At 47.7% G+C, this 12856-nt stretch overlaps 1 protein-coding gene across 1 annotated transcript in view; it reads left to right on the top strand.

The window, feature by feature from the left end:
- OTOG (otogelin) overlaps positions 1 to 12856 on the top strand; it is a 71282-nt gene that overhangs the window by 28529 nt on the left and 29897 nt on the right. The window contains exons 24-30 of the mRNA XM_070426661.1: positions 3594 to 3701; positions 5265 to 5403; positions 7250 to 7384; positions 7687 to 7833; positions 8137 to 8256; positions 9931 to 10047; positions 10641 to 10797. Coding sequence (XP_070282762.1) covers positions 3594 to 3701; positions 5265 to 5403; positions 7250 to 7384; positions 7687 to 7833; positions 8137 to 8256; positions 9931 to 10047; positions 10641 to 10797 — 923 coding nt within the window. The remainder of the gene's footprint in view (positions 1 to 3593; positions 3702 to 5264; positions 5404 to 7249; positions 7385 to 7686; positions 7834 to 8136; positions 8257 to 9930; positions 10048 to 10640; positions 10798 to 12856) is intronic.

Below are 12856 nucleotides of genomic sequence, written 5' to 3'. Positions count from 1 at the left end.
TCTTTCTCTTGGGTGAGCAGGTTGGCATGGAATTGGGCCCCAGGGTGGATTTCTGTGTAACCAGATGAGAAACTTCCAAATAATTTTCCAAGGCGCTGGTACAATCGTACACTCTCACCGCGAGAGTGGGCTGGCCGCAGCACCTTCTCACTAACGCTTGGTGTTTTCTGACTATTTACTTTTTGTCATTTCAGTGAGAACATAGTCCTAGCTCACTACAGTTTTAATTTGTATTTCCCTAATGATTAACGATGAGTCCTTTTTCACATGCTTTTTGTACAGCTTCCTTTGCGAAGTGTACATTCAAGTCTTTTGCTTATTTTTCATTGGGTCAATATTTAAAATTGAGTTGTACAAGCTCTTTATATATCCCGGATGGAAGCCCTTTGTCCGACATATGAATTGCAAATGTTTTCTTCCAGTCTGTGGTTTGCCTGTTCATTTACGTAATGTGTTTCATATGTCTAAAGACTTCTGATGAGCAGAAGTTTTAAATTGTGGTGATGTTTAGTAATTGGTCATTTCCTTCTTTAGGATTAGTGCTGTCTGTGTCCTAAGAAATCTCTGCCAACTCCAAGGTTGCAAAGATATTCTCCTGTGTTTCCTTCTAGGAGCTTTACAATTTTAGCTTTTACATTTGGATCTATAAGCTATCTGAAATTATTATATTTTGTATATGTTGCAAAATGGAGTCAAGTTTTATTTTTTCTCTGATGGCTATCTACTGGTTCTAGCCTCATTTAAAAAAATAAGACTTTCCTCTCCTTATTGAATTGTTTTGGCACCTTTGTAAAAAAAAAAAAAAAATCAATTGACTTTAGAAATGTGGGTCTATTTCAGGATTCTCTGTTTGGTTTCATTGATCTATTTTTCTGTCTTTAGGCCTATATCACACTGTCTTGATTTCTAAAGCTTTATAGGAAGTCTTAAAATCAGAAAGTGATAGTGCTCCAACTTTGTTGCTTTTCAGTCTTTTTGGCCCTTCTAGGTCTTTGCATTTCCATGTAAATTTGGGATCAGCTTGTTAATTTCTTCCAAAGAGTCTCTGGGATTTTGTTCAATCTGTAGATCAATTTGGGGAGAACTGGCGCCGTCACACTCGTAAGTCTTCCGGTGCACAAACATGGTGTTATCAGTTCATCTGTGGAGTCTTCTTTCATCTCTCTCAGCCATGCTTCAGTTTTCACATAAAGGTTTTTGCACATTTGTTACTGAATTTATTCATAAGCATTTGATGTTTTTATTGTGCATTGCATCTAAGTTGTCAACTTTATTGGCTTGATACTGTATAAATATTGCTTTGTTTTCCTTTTAATATCTGTAGGGTATGCAGTGCTGTCTCCTCTTTGTTCCTGATATTGAAGATTTTATTTATTTACTAGAGGCCCGGGTGCACGGATTTGTGCATCAATGGAGTCTCTCAGCCTGGCCTATGGGGATCAGGCTGACACTGGCTCTTCGACATCCCCCGAAGGGTCCCAGATTGAGAGAGGGCAGTTCCTGGGTGACACATCCTGGAATCTGGCTCCCTCCTCTCTGGTTCTGGGTGTGTCACCCAAGAACCACAGCTGCCAAGTCACAGCAGCTCAGCAGCTCCTGTGTTGAGCATCTGTCCCCTGATGGTCAGTGCACGTCATAGCTACCAGTCAGAGTGTCTGCCCCCTGGTGGTCATTGCGCATGATAGCTACCAGCCGGCCAGTTGAACTAGGCTTTTATATATATAGATTTGTTTTTTACTATCCAGTCTAACCGGAGCATTGCCAATTTTATCGATCTTGTCCAAGAACCAACTTCTGATTTTATTGATTTTATGTTTTCTATTTTAATTCTGCTCTTATCTCTATTATTTCCTTCTTATTACTTACTTTGAATTTAATTTGGGTTTATTTTCTAATTTAGACATTTTATTGCAATTCCTCCTTATTTTCTAATATAAGTATTTAAAGCTAAAAATTTCCCTGTAAGCGCGGCTTTAGCTGCACTCTACTAATTGTGATACAATGTGTTTTTATTTTTTTGGTAATATTTTCTAATTTCCTCTTTGATTCATGGCTCATTTAGAAATGCTACTAAATTTTGGAATATTTGGAGGTTTCCTTATATCTGTTCATTCCTGGTTTCTAATTTAATTTCATGGTGGTTAGAAAATATTCTTTGTATGATTTCAAGTCTTTGAAATTTTTTTATGGTATAGAATATAGTTATCTTGGTGAGCTTTCCATGTGTGCTTGAAAGCAATGTGCATTCTGCTATTATTGGATAGAGAGTTCTTTAATTGTCAATTAGGTAGAGAGCATTGTTAGACTTGTTCAAATCTTTTACATCTCTGATGATTCTTTTTGCCTATTTGTTCTATCATCAATGGAGTGGAGTGTTGGAATCACCAACTATAATTATAGATTTGTCGCTTTCACCTGTTAGTTCTGTGAGTTTTTCTTCTGTTTTGTTTGTTTGTTTTTTAGGCTTTGTTACTTAGTGCATGCCATTGAGGATTGTTATGGTCTCTTGATAAATTGACTCTTTTATTGTCATGAAATAGCCCTCTTTATTACTGTTAATGCCACTTGTCTTGAAGTCTACTTTGTCTGATGTTAATATAGCCATTCCGTCTTTCTTATGACTGGTATTCCCCCCACCATTTACTTTTACCTTATCTGTGCTTTTATATTTCAATTGTGTCTTTTGTAAACAGAATATAATTGGATGTTGCTTTTTTAGCTGATGTTTCTCCCTTTTTATTGGAGGATTTATGCATTTGCATTTAATGTAATTTGACTAGATTCAATACTACCATCTAGTTATTATCTGTTCTATTGTTCTTTTTTTTTTTTTTTTATTCTTCTGCCTTCTTTTAGGTTAAGTATTTTCCAATATTCTATTTTATCTCCTTTATTAATTTTAAACTATATATCTTGGCATTTTTTTGCAGTGTTTCTAGAGATTATATGAATCTTTCATTTATCAGTTTACCACAAATTAATATTTTTCCACTCTATGTAGAATATTTGCAACAATGTACTTTCATTTATTTCCTTCTCATTCTTATTATTGTCATACATTTTACTTTTATATGTTATAAACCCCACAATTCATTGACACGAATCTTGCTCTCAATGCTGTTATCTCTTAAAGAAATTAAGAAATAATTTTTTATGTTTACCAACAGATTTTCCATTTTTTTAAGCTTTTCATTCCTTCACGTGGAGCTGCGTTTCCATCTTCCTGAAAAACTCCACTTAATATTTCTTTTACTGCAGGTCTACTGGGTGTTCCATGAGGAACGTGGTCTGTTTATTAGTCTACAGCTGTGCTGAGGGGCAAATGGCATCTAGCCTGGTTGGGGGATGTGGCTGGTAGGGCGTAGCCTTGCTTCCTGATGAATGGCAGAGCTGGGCCAACTCTGTGTCTGGTTTTTCCAGTTACCAACGTACCTCTGAATCCCACCGGGCAGGATGGTAGTGGTACATGGCCAGTCTCTTCTAGGGTAAATGCTGAGAGCCACCCTGGATGCCCATGTGGTTACGGGGTCCTCCCCAGATGGCAGAAGTGGGAAGGGCGCTCTCCTGACCACCTGCTTACTGTGTCCCCGCAGCCTCCTCAGACACGGGGATGCATGTTTCCTGCCGGAGGAGTGCCCATGCACCTGGAAGGGGAAGGAGTATTTCCCTGGGGACCAGGTCATGTCTCCCTGCCATACCTGGTAAGTGAGGACCCCATCCAGACTCTAGCTTTATCTGGGGGTGGGGTGGGTAGATATGGGACGCAGGATCATGAACACAATCAAGCATGCCCCTTCCATATTAATGTTGTAGGGGTTTTGCCTCCATACACCAGTGTATGCATAGAAAGAATTTTAGGGGTGTTTTTGTGAGTATTTACATGAATGTGATTTGTTCAGACATGTATATAAATGTATACACGCGTATTTGTAAACTTGATGATGTGTTTGCATATTTATATAAATGCATAAGGTGGGCAGAAATCCAAAACCCATAGAGTGTATACATGAATGTATATGCAAGTGCATGTACTAGTATATGAATAGGTGGGCATTCATAAACTTGAATATGTTAGTGAATATATACAATTATGGATTTGTGTATGTATACAGGTGTGTTTATATATATGTGAGCATATGCATTCTCACAATCAATGAGGCCTCTCAACAGGCTGGGCAGCTTCTACTGCGGCCACCTCTGCCAGGTGCCTCAGAGGTTTCAGCCTGGGCTTGCCAGGGCTCCGAGAGTCCTGCTGCTCCTCCAGCCTTCGGTATATCTGCAGGATGGAGGCAGCCCTGTCACACCCCAGGGGCCAGGGGCCAGCTCAGGGGCCCCGAAGCCCTGGCTCCTGCCACTCTCTGGCCAATGACCAAAGCATATCAGTTAGAGCAGTGGGGCTAAGATGGGGAGGGGAAGGAGACAGGACCAGGATGCCTCAGCTCATTCCAATGGGGCCTCCCACCCAGTGGAACCCATGTCCTGTCCTAGTCCCACATCACATTCCAGTGACTGTCCAAAGGGGTCAGGCTGGGTAAAAGTCCTGGGTACAGTGGCTTTGGGTCAGGCTGGGAATAGAACCTGGGTAAAGTAGCTTTAGGTCAGGCTGGGTACAAGACCTGTGCAAAGTGGCTTTGGGTCAGGCTGGATGCAAGACCCTGGGTACAGTGACTTTAGGTCAGGCCGGGGGCACTGACCCCTGGTCTCGTGTTTCAGAGATGAGTGTGTTCTGTACGAGCCCTTCCCAGCCCCTCAGCTCTCCTGAACTCTGTTTCTTGTAGGCTGAGGAGCTTCTCCTAGACCAGTGGTCAGCAAACTGTGGCTCTCGAGCCACATGCGGCTCTTTGGCCCTTGAGTGTGGCTCTTCCACAAAATACCGACTTCTACGCATGGGCCACGAAGTTTCAGTCGCACTGTACATGCGTGCCTGCACGTGGTATTTTGTGGAAGAGCCACACTCAAGGGACCAAAGAGCCGCATGTGGCTTGCGAGCCGCAGTTTGCCGACCACTGTCCTAGACTCAGGGTTTCCTCTCACCCTAATGAGTGTGTGCACATGGAGTGTGCACAGGCTGTGTGCTCCAAGGGTGGTGTCTCCTACATAAAGGGACCCACAATCCCACCCTCTAGGCTTCTGTGGGAGGCTGATGATGTTGTTGGTCCCCGGCCCAGGAGCACACAGTGAGAGGTCAGTAGGCAATGTCTCCATCAAGGATATTCAGGGGGGTGGGGGAACCCTGCCAGCTGGTCCGGGTGCATGTGTTTCAGCGTGTGCCAGCAAGGCTCCTTCCAGTGTGCCCTCCATCCCTGTGCCGCCACCTGCACGGCCTATGGCGACCGGCATTACCGCACGTTTGACGGGCTCCCGTTTGACTTCGTGGGCGCATGCAAGGTGCACCTGGTCAAGGTGAGCCCCTGGATGCATCTGCCCGGCTGGCTCCATGAGGACCCAGGGTAGCTGAGGCTGCAGACCTGTCAGCGCCTGATGATGCTCTGGACTCCAGTGTGACGCTAATTGGGTGGTTGGGGGATCTAAGCCCTGGAGTGCGGCTATTCAGAGGCGGAAGGAAATGTCGAGGAGCAAGCCAGAGGCTGGACAGAGCTCACCAGTCCTACAATGCTCCACTGCCTGTTCACTCACCATTATAACCTTGGGTCCCTGTGTTCTTCTGTCTATAGTAAGAGCTAGTGCTTTTTGAGCTTTTGTTATGTGCCTGGTGGTCGACTGAGCACTGTTTGTGGGTTATTTTACTTCATTCTGACAGCAGCCCTATGAGGTAGTTATTGACCCCATGTCATACTAGTAGATGTAGCAACTGGGGCTTCGAAAGGGTGGGTATGTTGCCCAAGATCACACTGCCAGGCAGTGGCAGAGCTGGGTCAGGTTTGAGCTAAGAAGTCTGACTGGAGAGTTGGTGCTTAAGGAGTCACGTGGAGGAAGAGGCATGGCGATGGGGCGGGGCACAGTAGAAGCAGGATCCCCTCCAGCGGGAGGAAAGGGTACCAGCAGGGTAGGTGGGAGGGTGCCAGAGACACGCAGGGACCTTGGTTTTGCTAAGGGCCAGTCTATTTCATTATCTCTCTATATAAAAGAGTAATATGCAAATCGACCAAATGGTGGAACAACCAGAACAACCGCTCGACCAGTCGCTATGAGGCGCACTGACCACCTCTTGGTCCCTCCCCGTGACTGGCCGACTCCGATCCCCCAATGGCAAACAGGGAACCGGGGGTGGGTGGCGGTGGGGGCGGGGCCAGCTGCCGGCAGCCGGGGAAGATGGCCCTGATCACAGGCCAGGCCTAGGGACCGTACCTGCACACAAGTTTCGTGCCCCTAGCCTCTAGTGTAATAATAATAAACCTTTTATGGAATGAGTCCTATCTATGGGGCACATGGTTTCAAAGCTCCACAGACCCCATTTTATTTTTTAAATTTTAAAGCTAATATATGCCCTTCACTAAGATTTAAAATAATAGAATAGCACATATTAAAAACAAATATTCTTCCTTATATATTTTCTGTTCTCATTCCCTGTTCCTAACAGGTATGAATCCTGCAAGATCATTTTTCATCACACACACGCACATATACACACTTTGTTTCATTTATATGGATAAGTTTCTACAATTTGCTTTTTTTCCCACTTAACAGTATACCTTGAACATTATCTCATATAGTCAGTGCACACTTTTTTCTTTCTTCTTCCTGTTGAATTCTGCAGAGAGGACATGCTCTAGTTTGTTTTATTATTCCCTCATTGGTGGATTTTTAGGCTGTTGCCAATATTTAAATGCATAGTGAGTACTTTTGTGAAAGTATCCCTAGACTTTTAGAAGTGAAATTGCTATAAGAAGTATGTACATGTAAAATATTGCTTAATGCCTATAAATTGCCCTCCAGAAAGGCTTACACTGCCACCTACCATTATCACTATATGTGAGACAGTGTCCCTTCCCCCACACGCCTGTCCTCCTATTATTCATTCATTCATCCATCCATCCATCCATTCATCCATTCACTCATCAGATACTTTTTGGAGAGTCACTACATGCTAAACACTGCACTAGGTGCCCCCCTCCCCAAAAGGACACTGAGCTTCAGAAAACTGAAGTAGGTTGCCCAGAGTCACACAGCTAATAAGAAGTAGAAGTGAGTTGAAATCCACTTCAGAGTTCGTGTCCCGCTACCCCTGTGCCTCTCAGCAGACCTCTTCTCTCGCTGGTTTCACTAAACGAATTTGTTTTCTCCTCAGAGCACATCAAATTTTAGCTTCTCTGTGATTGTAGAAAATGTAAACTGCTACAGCTCTGGCATCATCTGCAGGAAATTTATTTCCATCAACGTTGGGAACTCGCTCATCATCTTTGATGACGACTCGGGAAATCCCGTAAGGCCCGGTGCAGGTGAAGGTGGTGGGGACACTTGGCAGGTTAACAGGGGCTGAGGGCGGAAGAGGGCTAAGGACTAGTTTCTTTACCACAGCAATTTCTCTGGGAGCCCTGGAATCAGCAGCTCAGATTGTTCCTGACCTTGGCCAGGGTCAGGAACACAGAGGTCAATGTCAAGGTGTGAGGAAGGCCTAGGAGTTGGTGAGGTCCTAGGTCTGGGCAGTGACCTGTAGCCAGGCCCAGCTGCCCCAGGTGTTGGGGGACACTTTGGCCTCAGGAATGACCATCCCTGTCGCCTCAGAGTCCCGAGAGCTTCCTGGACGAGAAGCAAGAGGTCCACACGTGGCAAGCAGGGTTTTTCACGCTGGTGCACTTCCCGAGGGAGCACGTCACCCTCCTCTGGGACCAGAGGACCACAGTGCACATCCAGGCTGGGCCACAGTGGCAGGTAGTCACACGACGAGTGACCCTCCAGGAGCCATCTGCTCCTGCCTGGGGCTGAGCCGAGCCCCTGGGTGTCCGTGGGTGAGCTGTGCCCTCATGGGGGAGCCAGCAGCAGCGTGCCTTCTGTCCTGTCCTTCCCACCCCTTCTTCTCTGACCCTTCACCTACTCCTCTTCATCCTCTTCATCCTGGGACCTCAGTAGTTGCTTCTGGGTTCATGACAGATTCCTGGGCTCATGGCAACCCCCTCTGCCCATGGTTCACCCCTGGCGAGCCTGCAACTGACATGGTGTCCTCTCTTCTTCCAGGGCCAGCTGGCGGGGCTCTGTGGGAACTTTGACTTAAAAACCATCAATGAGATGAGGACCCCGGAGAACTTGGAGTTAACTAACCCCCAGGAATTTGGCAGCAGCTGGGCTGCAGTTGAGGTAAAGCCTCCGTGAGCTGGGCCCTGGCCAGCGCGAGAGTACCTGGCCCAGGTCAAGCAAAAGGGACACTGCTCCTTCTTCTCTCGGCCTCTGAGCTGCATCCCCAGCCCAGACTATCCTGTGGCCCAAGGACACCTACCATCCCATCTCACAAATCAGTGCACACCTGCCCTGGGCCAGGCTCCGGGGAGGGCAGGGGGGAGCGGGGACTGGGAAGGAGACAGTCTCTGTCTAGGAGAGATGACCACCTAGCAGGAGGGCGAGGCTTGTTGAAGCATCACCATCTTACCCACGTCTGTGCCCCCAGTGCCTGGCACTAGGTCTGGCACAGAGGAGAAGCCAAAAGAGACCCGTGTGAGTTGAGGCAATTTGAGAAGGCTTCTTGAAGGTGGTGGAACTAGTGTGGTACTTAAAGAATAGGACAAACTTGGAAGGACGAGTATATCAGAGAGAAGACCTCTGAAAAGGGAGAACAATATTAGCAGAGGCAGAAATGAGGGGGGTGTCTGACTGAGGCTGCCAAGCTGTGAGCACTGACCCTGGGTTCTTGTCTTGGGTCATCAGTGACTTGGGTAACCTTAAGTCCCGTCTTCTCTGGTCCTCTGTGAAGGGGTTGTGCCAGGAGAGGTATGGTGGATAGATTTCACCTCATCTGACAACTCTGATCTGCGAGAAGAGGCTGCCAGGGGTGCTATGTTGAGAGATATCTAAGACTTGTGTCAGGCTCAGTTGGAAGGAAAACTGATTAGTTATGTCTGCCATGGGGCAGCAGTGGAGGGTGGGGATGAGTGTTACATGGTCGCCTTTCCTGGATTGAGTGATTTTAGGTCCTTAATTCTCTGTTGGGGAGCAGACAGAGATGAGCCCATGTGGACTGGGGTCAGGAGAGCTGTTAGCCATGGCCTGGAGCTCAATGTCATCCTAAGGCGGGACAAGGCTGTTCTCACAGCCTCAGAAAGGTGTGCTCTGCCCCATTCTCATTCTGGAGAAGCTGAATGGTTGACTAACCTTTACTGCGCCCCTCCTTCCACCAGCTACTTCTCTCTTGCTACTCGCCTTGGGCATTTCCCCAGGAGGCTGTAGTGAAAATGTAGGCCTGAGGGAGGAGGGGGGTCAGCTGACATCAGGAAATCGTGTTATCTATCGCTGTGCAGCAACATCCCTCTGGCTAAACAGCAGTCAGCCATCCACACGTATGATCGGTTTCTGTGGGTCAGGAGTCAGGGCACGGCTTGCCGGTCCTCTGCCTCAGGCACCACAGGCTGCAGTCAAGCTGTCCGCGCTGGGCTTTCCTTTGGAGGGTGGGGTGGAGGATCTGCTTCCTCGCTCACTCACGTGGCAGTCATAGCATTCAGTTCTGCGCAACCAGGTAACTGAGAGCTTCCATTTTTTGCTGGCTGTTATCTGGAGAGACTCCAGCAAGATGGGCTCTACAAATAATGCAACAGAGTCATGCAATCACTGACTTATAACCACATCCATCCATCACCTTTGCTATCTTCTGTTGGTTTAAAGCAAGTTCTAGGCCCCTCCCACTCTCGCGGGGAGGGGGTTATACAAGGACACGAACCCCAGGAGGTGGGATTAGGAGGTCACTCTAAGTGTCTGTCTGACCACATCTGGCAACAGGCGTTTGGGGGGTAGGGAGGTCCACAGCCCTGCCTTTGCCCTCAGTGCCCAGACACCCTCGATGCCCGGGACACGTGTGTCCTGAATCCTCTCCGAGAACCGTTCGCCAAGAAGGAGTGCAGCATCCTGCTCAGTGAGGTGTTTGAGACCTGCCACCCTGTGGTGAGTGGGCCCCAGCCAAAGCCACTCCTGACCCCACCTTTCTCCTCGGGTCCCTCCTGCTCTCAGGCCCCAACCCCCGTCATGCCTCGGGAGAGACACCTCAGGCCTAGAGGGGAGACCCATTGCTGCGGTTCCCCTGCCTCCACCTCGGATGAAATAGTCTGTCCTGTTTCCCCAGACAACCCAGGACAGACAGCAGGACAAACAGAACTGTGCCCTTTCGAGCCTATGTCCACCTGGCTGTCCCCCGGGCAGGAAGTTCTTCTGAACAGTAACCCCACACCCTCCTGCTGTGACAGAGGCAGTAGAGACAGGAGAGCTGGGGCTCAGCTCTGCTCCGCAACCTCCAGGCCCCCAAGGCAGCTGTCTCTGGCCCAGGCTGGCAGTTCATGCCCATGTCTGCTCCTCAGCCCCACCTCCAGCCCCGGGATCCAATGGCTTAGGCCCTGACCCTGCCTGCATGGCAGCTCACACCATCCTTGTGGTCCCTTTGTGTTTCTGCTGCTGCCTGAGTCTGATTGGCATCAGCTGAGCAGCTTCCGGGCAAACATTCAGGGTCGGTCCTCTGACCTCTGACTTCTGACCTCCTCTAGGTTGATGTCACTTGGTTTTACTCAAACTGCCTGACGGACACATGTGGGTGTAGCCGGGGCGGTGACTGTGAGTGCTTCTGTGCCAGCGTGTCCGCCTATGCCCACCAGTGCTGCCAGCACGGGGTGGCCATCGACTGGCGGACGCCACGTCTCTGCCGTGAGTGTCCAATCCCCTGAGGGGGAGAGTGGGGCCCCCTGTGGGCAGGCCTGGGGGGGACCATCACTCTGTCTAGCATTCGTTGAGTACGTATTCTGTGCCAGGCACCAACTGCTCTGTGTGTATCATTCATTATCTAGAGGCCTAATGCACAAAAATCGTGCCGGGGCTCGGCCCTCGCAGCCCTGGCTTCGTCCAGAAGGTCGTTCGGCTGTTTGGCCTAATTCGCATGTTATGCTTTGATTAGTATAGATTCTTTACCAACTACCCTATGAAGAGGACTGTTTATTCCTGTTTTAGAGTTGAAGAAACAGGTTAGAGAGAAAGATTAAATAAGATGCTCAAGTTCACCCAGTGCGGCCTGGCTGTAACCTGTGCTCTTAACCACTGTGCTAGAGGAGTCAGGAGTCCTGGATTCCAGACTCGGAGCTGCCATTTGTGAACTGTGACCTCAAACAAGCCCCCAACCTCCCTGGGGCTCAGTGTTCTCGTCTGAAAAAGAATAGACTTGTCCCACCAGGTTTATTGTGAGGGTCAAATGGGATAGTGAATGTAAAAGCCCGTTGTCAGCTGAGACCTGCTGTCAGAGGCAGCCCAAGACATCCGTATACCTAGGGCCTTGTGGTTTGCAAACACTTTTGGTTGCACACTCTTATCAAGTAAAAATATTTTGAACACACACACATATGCATACACAGGTACACATACATGTGTATGTTATCAGCATAAATGTACATCACAAAATAGATAAAAAAGTAGATATTTTTAAAATGAAAAAAATATATAGAAATTTAAATGATTGATTATTGATTATTTCTTTCTGCATAGCAGTGATCTTCCTGGTGCAAGCACGCCTCACTTTGCGGTGCTATGGTTATTACACAGGCCTTGGGGCTGAACCCTCTGGGACTCAAGCTCCATCAAGCAGGGTGGCCTGGGCACATTGCTTGCACTGAGCTGTAATCGAGGGTTTGGAGAACTCTACCTACCTTGCAGGGTGCTGTGAGGTTTAAATGCGGTAGCACATGTAAAGCTCTAGCTATTGCTGTCATATGTCATGGTGACGTGGGTGCTGGCATGTTCTGAGCCCTGGGGCTCCGGGCAGGATGACCTCAGGAAGAAGGGGGAGCAGAAGTGGACTTTGGCTTCCCTTTTTTCTGCCTGTTTTCCCCTGAGACCCTTCTACCACCAGTGCCCTGGGTCCTCCTGCTGTCTGCTGCTCCCTCTCCTTCTCTGATACAATCCTCCAGGAAGGAGAAGGGGACCCACATTGACAAGGATCTGCTGTGCGCCAGGCCCTGTGCCTTCTGTGCGTTAACTCGCTAATCCGCAGGCGCAGGGCTGGGGCGAGGTACTCGGTGGGGCACAACATAGGTCATATGTTGACAGTATATTTTAAAAATCAAAATGAATGTAAAAATAACTTTGATGAACAAAATACCAACATTTTAAGGAATGACAGGATTAGTATTATTGATTTTTTTCCTTTTGCCTCGGGCTTCAGTATCACTCAGCAAGGTGCTGTCACTCATCCTATCTTTATTTTTAAAATTTTTGATATTTTATTCATTCTAGGGATTTTGCATTAATTTTGAAGTTTAAAAAATGTTGATGAACATAAATGGAAATTGGTTACTGAGATTTTTGATGCCTCCTTACATTTTGCACCGAGGTGAGCCCTTGCCTTACCCTAGTCCAGGCATCACAAGTCTATGGGGCAGATTCTAGCTGTGGTCCCATCTCAGAGAGGAGGGCACCAAGTGACTTGTGCCAGTGTGCACAGCTGACCAGTGAGAGAGATGGGATTGACCCAGGCCTGACTTTAGGGGCCCGGCTCTTGACAATCCTGGTGACCTGCCATGAACCTAGTACACACCTGAAACCAGAGGCTCAGAGATCTTCTAATTTTCTAGTTCAGTTTTCTGATCCACAGGTGAGGAGAGGCAAGTACTTGCCCATAGCAGTACAGCAGATCAATCTTCTGACCCCTGCAAAGCAGTAGTGTTGATTAGGGGGTTTGGGCTGTGGGGTGGTGTTGGTGGCTCTCTTCAGATCACAC

Source organism: Myotis yumanensis, unplaced genomic scaffold, assembly GCF_028538775.1.
Source record: "Myotis yumanensis isolate MYYU_CA2020_CCGP unplaced genomic scaffold, mMyoYum1.0.hap1 SCAF_10, whole genome shotgun sequence".
NCBI classification, from domain to species: Eukaryota; Metazoa; Chordata; class Mammalia; order Chiroptera; family Vespertilionidae; genus Myotis; species Myotis yumanensis.
Note: the sequence above shows the minus strand (reverse complement) of the source record. Positions and strands in the feature narration are given on the sequence as shown.